This window comes from Thalia democratica, chromosome 3 (assembly GCF_965202585.1).
Source record: "Thalia democratica chromosome 3, ktThaDemo2.hap1.1, whole genome shotgun sequence".
Taxonomy (NCBI): Eukaryota; Metazoa; Chordata; class Thaliacea; order Salpida; family Salpidae; genus Thalia; species Thalia democratica.
Genome location: NC_139167.1, coordinates 45,619,851 through 45,635,463, shown reverse-complemented (window position 1 = coordinate 45,635,463; position 15,613 = coordinate 45,619,851). Strand labels below are relative to the sequence as shown.

The following is a 15,613-nucleotide window of genomic DNA, read 5'->3' as shown; positions in this document are numbered from 1 at the left end:
AAAAATATATTTCTACTGGGACACGTAGCGGATGAAATTTATTCTTATTCACATTAAAACTATTAATCTATAGTTTACTTATTTAACAAAAATTAGAGCTCAAAAACCTTCGAACTTTCCTAAGTTTATTATAAAGACTGTGGTTATAAACGGTAAATGACATATTTTACTTTCTGTACCTTAAAAATATGTTCTTAATGTTTAAAATTCTTTTTTTTGACAATTTCCTATAAATTTGCTAACTTTAATGGATTTCCCTATAATTGTTTTTGAAATGTTAGTAGGAACCTTGACTTTAGCACGAACTGACACTTTAGCACGGAATTTATTTACATTTTTTTATTATGGTTAAGTTGTAACCCTAGGCCTGTCTTAAGGGTTTACTTTTATATAAAAAAGCTATGTTAATCTTTATATAATTAAATACAAGTATTTCAGAATGACAAATAGTTTATTCTCTTTTATTTTTAATTAATAACAACAATGATAGAACAATTTATAAGAATATGTACAAAATTAGTCCAAATTACGTCAAAAACACTTATATACAATAAAAACACATAACAAAAATGGTCGAAAACTAATATACAATCAATAACAAAGGGCAAATTTGTTACAAATAACGTTTTTAAATGCTTAAATATCTAAAAAGAACTATGCAACATGTAAACTAAAATATAAAAAGCTTTAAATGTGTTACAAGTTTAAGATTTAATTAAAATTAAAATAAAAGTAAATTTACAAACTTTATTAACTTATTTTACTATATAATTCTCAACAAAAATATTTTTTTTTTTTACTTTTATATTTCTGATATAAGAATATTTTATAAACCTAGCAATATTTACTAGAACTTTCTTAAAACTTTTTTAAAAAGCTGAAATTTATTTTAGTAATTTTAACTTTAAGCATAATTTTTAAATAAAAGGTGAGGTATATAAAACTCAATAAATATCGATAAACAACTTACCTTTCTTTTTCACGAGCCCTGATAACTTTATAGCCTATTAACATTTTATTTTAAAAATACATTAAGCTCTAAATATCATAACACAAAAGTAAGTTAAATTCCTCTTATTTCTACGTTCATGTGTCTCTTATCTTTTTTAATACTGATCTAGGTGTTATAAAAACTATATATAGAATATTACTACAACGGTTAATAAAGTTATTTCACCAATTTTTATACCCGTTTTAGATTTTTTATTTATTTCATTGTTTTGAATCTAAAAGAAACAGCTTAATTTAAAGTGCTACTAATAAAAACAAAACTTTATTTATATATATTTTTTAAGACGATAGTTTCAAAATTGTTAAAACTAGTTTTTGCATTAATTTGTTAGTTAACTTAATACGTATTAAATAAATGGACGTTTCAAAAGTTCTAAAGTTATTCCGTGCTAAAGTGACGCCATGCTAAAGTTATACTGTGCTTTTCTGACACCTACCTACCAACTGGGCTAATATACATAAAACTGAAGCGACCGTTTGTGGGCAAAGTTGATAAAAACTGATGCAGCTAAATCATTCACAACTCAACGTATAAGACAGTTTTTTTAAACGAGCGTAGCCTATAATTTCGCATTAACCTGACAACTTATTAGATGTTGAGCTATGAATGATTATTTTGCGTCAACTTCTTTAAAACTTTACCCACAAACGGTTGCTTATGTACTTTAGGTTGTTTTGTAAGATTACAGCAGCGGTTTCTCGCGACTCTGCCTGCCTGATGAGTCTTGAAAGTACAAAATGCTTTCTGCTAGGTGACTGTGGTTGCTAATCTTGTGGATAAGTTCATTGTTCAATAATTTAATTTATGATAGACAAGTTAACAAATGCTAAAAAATAAAACTGAAGATTATATGAACTAACTTTTAAAAACAATTACCTTTTTTTATTCTTAATAAAGTAAATAAGTTTAAAAAAATATACATCACAGCAATTATAGAAATGGACTCGAAACGATGTCCACAAGAGAAGTTGATGTGTATAACAAAATGTAGTAAACATATTTTTGAAGCAATCAAATATTCCAAAGTAAGAATTAAGTACATTAAAAAACTTAACTACTTAGCTTGTTTTACAGTTTAGTTAGTTTGATTACATTATCTAGTTTATTTAAACGCTGGCTAACTAAATCAAAGCTGTTTTTAACTTTTTTATTTAAAATTTTTCCGGACTTTTTTTTATAGAAAATTTCATAATTATGATGTGAAACTTTCCTTGTTATCGTTATAGAAGTATTTTAACTTTATTTATGTCATTTAGTTAAAAAATTTTTATTCTGTAAGCATGGTACTTAATTCTTTTAATGTAAAAACTATATTTTTAAAGCTATTATTTTAAAAAAAATACCAAACAAATAAAAAAATAAGTTTTTAAACTGTGTACTATACTTTAAAAACAAAAGTGTTACATTTTTTGAAACTAATACATTAATAATAAATATCGACAAATATATTGCATTTTTGTGGAAGTAGAAAAATTTTCGATACACGCTTTTCAACTACTATTGTGTATAACTAAGCTATAGAATATAATATTAATATTTACTAAAACTTGATAATAGATACGTCATAATAAGTTTAGATAAAAAATGTTAAACAAATATTGTATAGATATAAAATTGGTAAAATTAAGTAAACAAGACTTTTTAAGCATAAGTAAGTAAATAGAAACTTAATATGGTTTAAGGATATTACAATAAAGTAAATACATAATAGTTTCAAAATTATACAAACGTATATAATAATAATAATAAAAAGGCTACATTTGAAGTACAATTTAATTATCGGAATTTAGTTAATGTACTTAATTTAAAGGAATAGGGCTACTGTATTAAAAAGTTAAAATTATAGAACAACTACACTAAACTGTACTTACGCAGTTAAAAAAAATTTTTTAAAGTAAAAAAGATTAAAAAAAACATATATCAGTTTGTACATCTTAGGCTTATAATAGGCCTTTATAAAAAGAGATTCTAAAACACTTAAATGATATATGTTACGTCCTTTAGTTAAAATTGTATTATGGAATAAATTTGTTGTCATTATAATGTTTGGAGCATTGCTGGTAGTTTAGTAAATGATCTCCATTTGCCAAAAGACTTTTTATAGGTTTATTTCCTATATTGGCCATCAAATTTTTGAGGGATTTTAATACATGCTGATCCCTTCTCAGATGGAGTCTCTGAGAAGTTCTCCCAATGTTTACATTGTACAGTGACGCTTAAATTGATAGATAACATTATTCTTTTCAGAATCGGAAGTAGCATCTTTAAATATTTATTTAAAGGTTTTACAGTGAAAAGACTAATTCAAAGATTAAGTACTCCAGATGTATTATTGATTGTATGTTTTACTTTATTTTCTGAAAATTTGCTTCATTACCTAAATAGGGAAGTACACTGGGCTCTTTTTTGGGCCTTGTTTTGTAGGACTAGTAAAACTTATGATGGTTTTGTCAATTGTTTCTTGTTAATATCTGTTGGGTAACTTAATGATCTGAATTTACTACTAATATTTTCAGTTTTTTCATTTAAGTAGACTTTTGAGCAGACTTTATACGCTCAAAAAACTTAATATGCAATAAGGTTTACTTTATGTGAAGTAGGACAGAAGGACTTCCATGGGATGTATTGGCCAACAAATGTTGGCTTCCTATATATGAATGTAATAAAAGCAGTTGATGTACGTTGTAATGATACATCTAGAATGGGTAAACAACCGTCGACTTCATTTTCACGAGTGAATTTAAGTTAGGGATGTAGGTTAGATATTTTGTTAAATAGATATTCTACGTTGTAGCCTTTATCGTTTAAGATAAAAATATCGTCTACATATCTTAAGTAGTTTAACGGCCTATATATATTCTAAAATAAAATAAATTCAAAATAACCAACAAAAATATTCTCTAACACAGGACCTTAAGGACTCCCAATGGCGACACCATCAATTTGCCTATAAATAAAGTTGTTAAATTTTATTTCAACATTCTTCACAGCCATATATTTATCATATTTCGTGGTTAGTTTTTTGAGCGTATAAAGTCTGCTCAAAAGTCCAATTAAATTAAAAAATTGAAAATATTAGTAGTAAATTCAGATCATTAAGTTACCCAACAGATATTAACAAGAAACAATTGACAAAACCATCATAAGTTTCACTAGTCCTACAAAACAAGGCCCAAAAAAGAGCCCAGTGTACTTCCCTATTTAGGTAATGAAGCAAAATTTTCAGAAAATAAAGTAAAACATACAATCAATAATACATCTGGAGTACTTAATCTTTGAATTAGTCTTTTCACTGTAAAACCTTTAAATAAATATTTAAAGATGCTACTTCCGATTCTGAAAAGAATAATGTTATCTATCAATTTAAGCGTCACTGTGACAATGTAAACATTGGGAGAACTTCTCAGAGACTCCATCTGAGAAGGGATCAGCATGTATTAAAATCCCTCAAAAATTTGATGGCCAATATAGGAAATAAACCTATAAAAAGTCCTTTGGCAAATGGAGATCATTTACTAAACTACCAGCAATGCTCCAAACATTATAATGACAACAAATTTATTCCATAATACAATTTTAACTAAAGGACGTAACATATATCATTTAAGTGTTTTAGAATCTCTTTTTATAAAAGCCTATAAGCCTAAGCTTTGTAAAAAAAGTTTTTTACAATACTAACTTGTATAAACTGATATATATATTTTTTTATTTTAATATTTTATTTTACTTTAAAAACTGATTTTTAATTGCGTAAGTACATTTTAGTGTAGTTGTTCTGTAATTTCAACTTTTTAATACAGTAGCTTTATTCCTTTAAATTAAGTACATTAACTAAATTCCGATAATTAAATTGTACTTTAAACGTAGCCTTTTTATTATTACTGAATACATTTGTATAATTGTTAAACTTGTATCTATTTACTTTACTATAATATCCTTTTACCATATTAAGTTTCTATTTACTTACCTATGCTTAAAAAGTCTTGTTTATTTAATTTTACCAATTTTATATCTATACAATATTTGTTTAACATTTTTTATCTAAACTTATTATGACGTATCTATTATCAAGTTTTAGTTAATCTTAATATTATATTCTATAGCTTAGTTATACACAATAGTAGTTGAAAAGCGTGTATCGAAAAATTTTCTACTTCCATAAAAATGCAATGTATTTGTCGATATTTTTTATTTAGTATGTTTTTAACTTAGTGATTTTGAATAGTTTTTATTAATATATATTATAACAACAAATTAGTAATTTAAGCAGTGTTAACTCAGGATAGTTTAAAATTTTTGAAATCTCAGAATGACTCAGGATGACTTAGGCTAGTTTGAATTTTTTAAAACTCAGAATGACTCCGGACAGTTTAGTTTTCTTATAAATAGCATAAGATAGTTTTAAGATTATTTGAAAATCTCATTCCAGTTTTTTCCTGGATCTTGCATGCGATTTCTTTTTTATAGTTTTAATATTTTGATATTTTATTAACAATTTTGTTCAAAAACTCGATTTATATTTATTTCGAAAATAATATTTTAATTAAAAGATAAAAAAAGATTAAAAAAACTCAGTCTAAGATCACTCACGAGTCTATGAATGACTATAAAAACTTTGTATTTTGTCTTCTGTTTCAATATTAATTTGTTAGAAAGAAGATATTTTTAATAAAACATTCAAAATTTACAAGCTTCATTTTCAGGTGAGTGTAAAATACGATTAAACAAGAAACTCTTTTTTTTAATATCTAAATAATGCACTTATAAAAAGTTATCTTCTAATATTTATTATTTTTCCTACCTTAAATCAATGTAAAAAATCTGTTTTTTTTTGACATTATAGTCCATTTAAAGTTTGCACAATTTTCGTTCTAAAACTCAATAACGAAACTAAAATTTACTCCTATACCCCCCAGTGTCTTTGATTAATTAAATTTTTAGTTTTCTATAGTAATATGTCGTAATTAAAATAAGAATAGTTATGTAACTCAGTTAAAGTATACAAGCTTAAGGCAGGGGTCATATTATTACTTATTTTTTTGTCTGTTTTGCAACTTTGAACTCAAGAATCAAAACCCAAACCATTTAAACATAAGAAAGTTGTTGATTATGAAAAAAGACATCTAATTTATAAGATTAGAGTAAGAAACATAAAACTTCAAAAAAAAGGAATTATTCACTAAACATAGTTTACTATTGCATTTAGAAAAAAAACAAAAATTAGTATACATAAAAGAGCAAAAGAGTTTTAAGATAAATAAATAATAAAAATGATTCTAAAACACATAGCACACTTATTCAAACAATCTCCTTAGTTAGAAAGTTGAAAATATTTAGAAGTATTAAATTTAAAATATTAATTATTATTAATTTGTTAAAACTACTAACTATTTTTAGGTTGAGGCGTATAAAAAAAATAATGATTAATACTGTATAAACGTTAGAATTTAATTTGAGTTAATTTTATTTTTATTATTTTATTATTGTTATAATATATATTTTAAGGTTCTTATCGAATTTTAATAAGAATTATTCTATGTAGATTATTATAATTATTTATTTTATTAAACTGTTTAAAGTTATTTTTTCTTCATAGGGAAATGGTCAACCGGGAGGGGCTGATGATTTTCTTCCAGCATTAATATTTGTCATTTTGCAAGCAAATCCACCGTTACTTAAATCTAATATACATTTCATTACAAGATTTTCTTCTCCAAATCGACTTAGCACTGGAGAAGATGCCTATTTTTTTACAAACCTGGTTCGTGAATGTTTTATACATTTATTTTTTATTTTTTTAGATAACAGATGGTTTGCCTTTTCTTTTAAGATAAACTAGAAGTTTGAATATTACGTTTATATTAATTGTGAAAAAACTAATCACGTATCTATCTAGATATAGTATACAGTGTTGCTCAAACATCTTGTTTGATTCACCACTTCAAAAAAAGATTTAAGCTTATAGAATTAAAAAAAAAGTTTCGTGAGTATATAAGTTTTTCTAATAAGTAAAGCCTAAAATAATACTCAAGTCTATCTAAATGTATAAAAACTAGGAAGTGATGCTTCTGTAATACTTTAAAACATGTTATAAATTGGGTTTTAGAAACATCAATATTCAACAATAAATACTGATTTAATAATTAGTTTTAAGTGATAAGATTAAGTTTAAGATAACATGTACAACTTAGTTTTAACTTAAACACGTTCTATTAAGTTTTTTCAAAAACTTTGTTCTTAAATCAAATATTAGCAAACAAAAAGTCGACTTGAGTTTTATATAACTAATGTAGTAGATTATAATACTGGTAGGGAGTACTTGGGTGATGTTCGCTAAACTTATTAGGAAATATGGTTCGGATATTTTTTTGCTTAATTAAGAAGAATCTAAACAAAAGAAAAAAATTACAAAAAAAAATTGCTTTCTTACAAAAACTAATTTCAACCCCAAAAATCACATATTTTTCGATTTTTACTTAAATAGTAATAAAATCATAAATACATGTCATAGACTTATATTTTATACCTTAAATGAAAGCTTATATTTATAGGCATAAATTAAAGACACTTCAACAGCTTTTGATGTATCATGATGTCATTTATTACAAAAAATATGCAAGTTTTGTCTGTAAAACTGTATTTTTTTTCTAGTATATAAAGCAAATTCTTCTGCTGTTTTTACTTTTAGTTATTTTTGATTTTGAATGTAAAATTTGTGGAGTCAATTAGCCAGAAAGATATTACTAATGTAATGTCATTTCAGTTGCATGTTGGTATAGGCATAAAATACATTTTAAACCACTTTCCATTATTAGAAATTATGATTGAATTCGCCTGTCTAAGAACTAGACCTATATATTATAAACACTGCATGTAAATTTATTAAAATTAGTGTAATATTATTGTTTATACTAGTTTATCACAAAAATTTGAAAGTTGAATATCGTTAATTTAAAAAATAATGATGCAATAGAAATAAAAAATAGTTTGATAATAATAATATAGTTTGAATTAGTTACTTTCAACCTACTGAAGTGATAAAGCATACACGTTATGAAAAAATATTAGAATAAGCTGATAGCAAAAGTAACTAAACAATATTTATAAATTAGTATTTATAAGTAAAAAATAATACAGTGCTGTGCTGTATCCTTCATTGAAAATGAGGAAGATGGCTTGAATTCAAGTAATTTACAACTTTCACAAAATGAATTCGATTCTTATATGCGCGGTGCAACTCCTAAACAACAACCCATAGCTCAACAGAAATGTGTATCAGAATCTTTAGAACGGTTTGATGAAATTAGGCAACGGTTTGTTAATTATTTCAATCAATAATTCTCTAAAATCAAAACTTAATACTAAATTCAGCTGCAGACTTTGAAACTTAAACAAAATCGAAATTGGTAAATCAGACATAACTATAAAACTAAACAAGAAAAAGGAAAGACAAAATATATGCATTCATAACCAAATATTCTTTTTTAGAAAAATTAAACGTAATTAAACTCAAATCAAAGTAAAATTAAGCCGCGCACACGAGCAGTTAAAAACATATTAATATAACCTTTCTTTTCCATACTTTACAAAATTTTTAAAAGCAATTACTAAAACTTTTTCAAAATGCAGAAATTCTTAAACCAATAACAAATTTAAAGTCAGCGTATTTTTCAAACTTAACTTACTGCACAAAAACCTTCATTCTTACTACGTCATAATATTTGTAAACATTTATAATTTTAAATGGATAAAAATATTTCATATATGAAAGACTGTATTAAACTGTTGATTGTTATATTATTAAAAAAAAAAATACATAAAATAAGGTTATTATTCAAAGTTGAACACCTTCTACAGAGCCCACTTGAAGGGCTTTTTAATAGTTTACTAAAAAAATACGATTATAAAAATATTAGTACATATGTTTCATAAAGCTAAGTGCTTTAATGATCAGCTAAATCAATTTAAAAATTATATATTGAACTAGCTGATGATTAAAGCATTTAGCTTTATGAAACATATGTACTTGTATTTTTAAATTCGTATTTTTATAATAAACTATATATATACCACAGATGTTTTTGTGTTAAAACTTTATTCCGACTAACGGCGTTTCACTGCTCTCAAATAAATTTAAGAACATATCTACGGAGTCTATAAAATATTAACACACATTAGAAAAAAAGCATGTATAATTATGTATAGTGTTTATGTGGAATAAAAACATAAAATTATAAAGTTGTCTACAAAAAATACAAATTTAATATAAGCAAACACTAATCTCAAAAAGCTCTAAGAATATCAAGTTTTTAAAAATAAAAATTAAATTGAGTTGTGCAGAAATGTTACGTCATAATAAATTTAACAAATTGGTCAATAAATCATGCAGCTTAAAAACATGAAGTATTAAATTTGCAAGTGTTTGTGATTGTAAATGTGAGTGTTGTGAAATAAATAAGTGCATAAGTAGACAGAGTTATTTAAAGTAGAATCGTCGGTTGTGGGGACAAATATTCGATAAATCTTGCCGCTTATTCAGAAGTAGGTCTTTATCTTCTGCTGCAATTACTGCTCTTTCTGTATTGCAAGTTGGGCATTACTACTTACTCCGTTGGATGCATGTTTGATCTTTAAAAAATACTCCACTCTATGTTTGGCCTTTTACCGTACCTGTGAAAAAAGCTCCAGACATAATCCGATAAACGCGTGCTTTGTTTTTTATTTATATTTTTAAAAGTATGTTTATGGTTAGCATATCTATCCTTGAAACTACCTGCTGTACTTCCGATATAAATTTTATCTGGGCCCTTACTTTCAACTTTAACTTTATAAATTACATTTTTAATAAAACAGTTACCTTTTACTGGGCAGTTATCTTTATTTATTTTACTGCAATTACATGTTTTAGGCATATTACTTAACTTATCACTATTAGGCTTAGTTGGTTTTGAATATTTATTTATAGCTTTATTGTTATGCATTTTACTTATACTTTTAGCGCTATTATCACTTACTTGTTCTAGGTTTTCTTTTATCATTTTAGAAATACTTCTAGTTATACGTTGATTATTATAATCTACACTATTATTAGTAATATTTATATGAATATTTTCATTATCATTAATATTTAAATTATCATTACAGCTTATATCTTTAATGTTTATAGTTTTAATATGTTTTACATTATTGTTACAATAATTAAAATTACCACTATTAGGATTATCATCATTACTACTGTTATTATCACTACTATTAAAATTATTATTTTTATTATTACTGTTATTATTAATATGATTAGTATAATTAGAAATATATGCATATCTACGTCATTACTAACTTTATTACTAGAATTATTATTTGTATTAGCTTCAATATGTCTATTTTTAAAGTTTGAAATTACTGTTTTGTTGTGCGATTGTATTAAAGTTTTAACATTACTCATGCAACTATAAGAAATTTTAACTGTATTTCTATTAAAAATTTTATTATAAAAGTGGCTATCGGGGAAGTGTTTATCGACTAGCTTTAAAAATTCTTTATATAAGTTTATATTAACTGAAGAGCAATATGGAGGATTATACCACATTATATTTCGGTTACGCTGTTTTTTACGTTTTTTATCTACATCTAATTTTTCATACTTTAATTTACATTTAAAACCTCGATTTTTTAATTCAGTTTCGTACGGTGCTTTTATTTCGTTAAATATCCTTTCATTCGAAGAGAGCGTACTTAAACGTTTTTGTGTCATTACCGGGAGGCATTTTTTTACATGATAAGGGTGGTCAGAATTCATATTATTAAAGTTTAATAAAGAATTCGGTTTACGGTACGGACGGTAAGTATTATTAGATAAATTTAAAGTAAAATCTAAAAAAATCGTTGTTTGTGCTCCTATTTTTAAAGTTATTTTAAAACCGATATCAGACATCAATCTAAACGTTAACTTTTTAATCTTTTCGTAAACAAGAGGTTTTGAAAGATCAATGATACCGATTCCATCATCTCTATACAATCCACAATTATCAAAAATACTTTTGAGTTTATTTAGAATGTATAACCCTACAAGATCGCATACCTCCGTTCCATGAAAACTACCCATTGGTATATCAAAAAAACTATCGGTATCATTTTTCTTCCATACATCTTCACCCGAAAAAAGTAAAGCACATCTGTGGTATATATTCCGATAAGCTTAGCTTATCAGGATCTCCAGGATTTAACGCCTTTTAACGTTACATCTTATATATATATATATATATATATATACCACAGATGTTTTTGTGTCAAAACTTTTTTCCGAATCAGGATCTCCAGGACTTAACGTCTTTTAACGTTACATCTTATATATATATATACATATAACTTATTAGAAAAATAAGATTTTAAAAATACTGGTACATATGTTTTATAAGACTAGACGCCTTAATCATCAGCCAGTTAAATTTAAAATAAAAATAATTTTGCTAAACATAGATACAAAAGTTATACAAAAAAAACAAAAAACAGTATGACGTACTATTGTGCATTACAAAAATTCAGTACAAAAATCGATCTACCATCCACATTTCAAACAACTAAAATTAACAAAACCAACAGTTAAGTGACTATAAAGTACTTCAAAATTTATTGTATTTTAAGAGGAACTTTTTCATATGTCGACAAGACGATATGAGTTCTCCCCTCTTATTTAAACGATCGTTTCAAAAATGAGCTTTCGAAAATTGTGCGGGACATAAGTAAGTGCAAAAAACTTGAATGTACCTTCTGATTAAACTTCTAATTTTTACGAAATTTCAGTAAGTGACTATAAAAAATTATTAAATGACAATATTACTAGAGATTACGAAAACTGTACTGATAAAACTTTAAATGATATTAATGTAGAGACTAAAAATTTAACTAAAAGCTTAGAAATAAATGATTGGATTAAAAAACTTCCATTAAAAAATGCATACATAACGGTCAAAGACCATAAAGAAAATTTCTTGATACATCCCAAGTGTAGATTAATCAATACTTCAAAGACCGATGTAGGTCGCATAGTTTAGGTTAAGATTGACTGTATTAATAAGGCTGTGCGTTTAAAATCTAAATTTATGCAGTGGACTGATACAGACCGATTCTTAAATTGATTTACTGGTTTGGAAAAGTAAACGTACAGCTTTTTTAAGTTTGATGTAGTTGATTTTTATCCTTCTATCAGCGAAGAATTGGTAATAAAATCACTAAAATTTGCTGGTAATTATACTAGCGTACCTACTGAAGACTTAAGTCTAATAAAAAACGCATGTAAACCAGTACTTTATAAACAAGGAAACCCGTGGCGAAAGAAGAGAGAAAATAACACCAGCTCTCTTTTTGATGTAGCGCAGGGATCGTTCATGGGTGCAGAGTTATGTGAATTAGTAGGACTTTTTTTGTTAGACGGGTTGAAAAATATATTTTCTTTGAAATGAGTTGGTTGTACAGGGACGATGGTCTAGCTGAAGTGCCTAGTTCTTCTGGCTTTAAAGTTGAAAGGCTAAAAAAACAAACGCACGCCTTCTTCAAGTCTATGGGGTTACGTTTCACTGTTGAATCACCAATGTTGACGACTGACTACCTGGATGTGAAGCTCAACTTGTATGATTTCTCCTATATGCCTTATAAAAAGAAAAACGCAAAAATTATGTATATAAATAAATGTTCTAGCCACCCAAAAAATAATATAAACCAGATAACAAAAATAATTAATCAACGTTTAGATAAAAGATCAAGCAACGAAGAACATTTTTTAAAGACAAAGCAAGATTACGAATTAATAATGAAAAAATGCGGTTACAAGGATAAACTTAATTTTGAAAAAACGGAGCAAAAAACCAAAACGATCAATAAAAATAAAAGAAAGCGAAATATAATTTGGTATAATCCCCCATTCTGTACTTCAGTCAAAACAAATATCGGCAGAGAATTTATAAAACTAGTAAAAAAACATTTCAACAAAACAACCCATTATTAAAGATCTTTAACAAACATAATATGCGAATCAGTTATTTATGTATGGCGAATTTGGAGAGATTAATTAAGTCACACAATCAAAGGATTTTAAACAAAAGTAATTTGATCAAAAATCAGTGTAACTGCGCTGTTGGCTGTAAATATGATTTGAAGGGGGGCAATTGCCGTTCAGATAACATTATTTACTAGGCAACAGTTAACTCTGACCTTGAAAAGAAGTTCTACATCGGCTTATGCTCCACTCAGTTCAGATTTCGGTATGCTAACCATAAAAAATCTTTTAAAGTTGGTGTATACGAAAATGAAACTGAGCTTTTGAAGTATGTTTGGGGCCTAAAGCGCAATACATTGAATTTAAATTAACTTGAGAGGTGATAAAAAGAGCGCAGACGATAGCAGATGGTAATAACCCTGTTTGTAGGCTGTGCTTAAAAGAATCAACAGCCGTTATGTATGCGTTAAAAAAGGAAGGTTGTTTCGTCTTGTCGACATATGAAAAAGCTCTTCTTAAAATACAATAAATTTTGAAGTACTTTATAGTCACTTAACTGTTGTTTTTGTTAATTTTAGTTGTTTGAAATGTGGATGGTAGATCGATTTTTGTACTGAATTTTTGTAATGCACAATAGTGCGTCATACTGTTTTTTGTTTTTTTGTATAACTTTTGCATCTATGTTTAGCAAAATGAGTTTTATTTTAAATTTAACTGGCTGACGATTAAGGCGACTAGTCTTATGAAACATATGTACCAGTATTTTTAAACTCTTATTTTTCTAATAAATTATTTAAAAACCCTTCAAGTGGGCGCAGTAAAAGGTGATCAAGTTTAAATAATAACCTTATTATATATATATATATATATAATATACATAAAGGTTTATTTCAAGATGTAAAACTTAAAGGACTCGAGTTTCGTGCTTATGCACTAATCAGCTTCAAAACAAGTTTAAAATAAAGCACAAAACAAAACACACAAATGAAAGTTAAAAAATTTAGTATAAATAGATTATGACGTAATTTTGAAACTATTAAAAATACGTCATAAGTTTATTTAAAATACGTCATACTCGAGTCCTTTAAATTTTACATCTTGAAATAAACCTTTTTATTAATAATGCCCTTAAGGTGGGCTCAGGGTGAAAGATTTGATTTATCTAGTTAGATAACTTAATTGTATATATATAAAATATATATGTATTGTATATACCACAGATGTTCTTGTGCTAAAACTTTATTTCAACTAACGGCGTTTCACTGCTCTCAAATAAATTTAAGAACAGACCTACGGAGTCTATAAAATATTAACACACATTAGAAAAAAAGCATGTATAATTTTGTATAGTGTTTATGTAGGTAGTAACTACCCGTATCCGGATCCGGATCCAAACCTAATCAAGATCCGGTCGGAACCGGATCTTTTTTTTTTAAATCGAGATCCGGCCGGAACCGGATCCGGATCTTTTTTTCATATCAAGATCCGGCCGGATCCGGATATCAGACAAAAATGTCAATATCCGGCCGGATCCGGACCCGGATAGTGAGTCCGGTACATCACTAATTTCAAACAACATTTTACCCAGTTATCAAACCATTTTTTTAAATAAATTGTTTTCGGTCATGCATACAGCCAGTTTGTAATTCATTTCTTTTGTTAAAAGGTTTTGATTTTTTTACGTTAAAAAATTCTTTTTTTTTCGCGTTATATAGTTTACATCCATTTTTAAAACTGTATTTATTTTTCGTTCTTGTTAATATTTCCCAATGAATTTTTTAGTTGAATTTATAATTTTTTAGTTTCCAAATGTATTGCGATAATGTTGTAGCGTTGCAATGTCTTTCATTTCTAAAGCTGTACGTATGTTTTGTTTAGCGATCTTTGAACGATAGTCCAAAGTTTGAATGATAGTCTTTTTAGTGTCCTCTTGTTAAAAATTTTGCTGTATGGATGGTATTTACTTAAGTTTTTGTTTACAATTTCTAAGAAGCGTCTCCCAACCCGCGTTGCCACGCTTTTTCAGAATGGAGCATTGAGATGTAGTATATTTATTCTCTTTCTTTTCTTGTTCTTACCTTTCTCGTGATTGTGAATATAGGCTAACTCGTCATCGTACTTTGCTCGTATAGCTTCCTGATAGTGTTGGGTTGTTTCCTTAAATATGCTTGACTTTTAGAAATATTTTAGAGGCGGTTATTCACTGCGACTGGGATATGTTTTAACACATACTCTGGATGGTTTAACTGTTCACATAAACCGTATGCGCATTTGGTTTTCTATACGGTTTGTAGCTTTCGTTTTACCGGCCTAAGTTATATCTAGAAAGTATGTTACATTACAAACAAACTGGCTTCAACAGTAATTTCAAAGTCAATGTTTTTAAAGGCTTTTAATTGTTTTTAGTTGTTTAACTTTCTTCTCCATACTTGATCCCGCAAGAGTATTTACCGCTGCCAAACCATCGTCGTATATGCCAAAGTTACCATCACTAAAGATCTTCTCCTTCTTCAATTTGTCTAAGATACCAATTAGTTCGCAAATTTCTTCCCCATTAAAGCTTCCCATTGGCACACAAAGCTGTTCTTGTTATGCTTTTTGACCATAGT

The 15,613-nt window shown here is 26.8% G+C and overlaps 1 protein-coding gene across 2 annotated transcripts in view; it reads left to right on the top strand.

Moving 5' to 3' along the window:
• LOC145831262 (rab5 GDP/GTP exchange factor-like) overlaps nucleotides 1–15,613 on the top strand; it is a 47,761-nt gene that overhangs the window by 16,497 nt on the left and 15,651 nt on the right. For both annotated transcript variants that reach the window (XM_082938440.1, XM_082938441.1), the window contains exons 7-9: nucleotides 1,940–2,037; nucleotides 6,609–6,773; nucleotides 8,150–8,325. In XM_082938440.1, coding sequence (XP_082794566.1) covers nucleotides 1,940–2,037; nucleotides 6,609–6,773; nucleotides 8,150–8,325 — 439 coding nt within the window. The remainder of the gene's footprint in view (nucleotides 1–1,939; nucleotides 2,038–6,608; nucleotides 6,774–8,149; nucleotides 8,326–15,613) is intronic.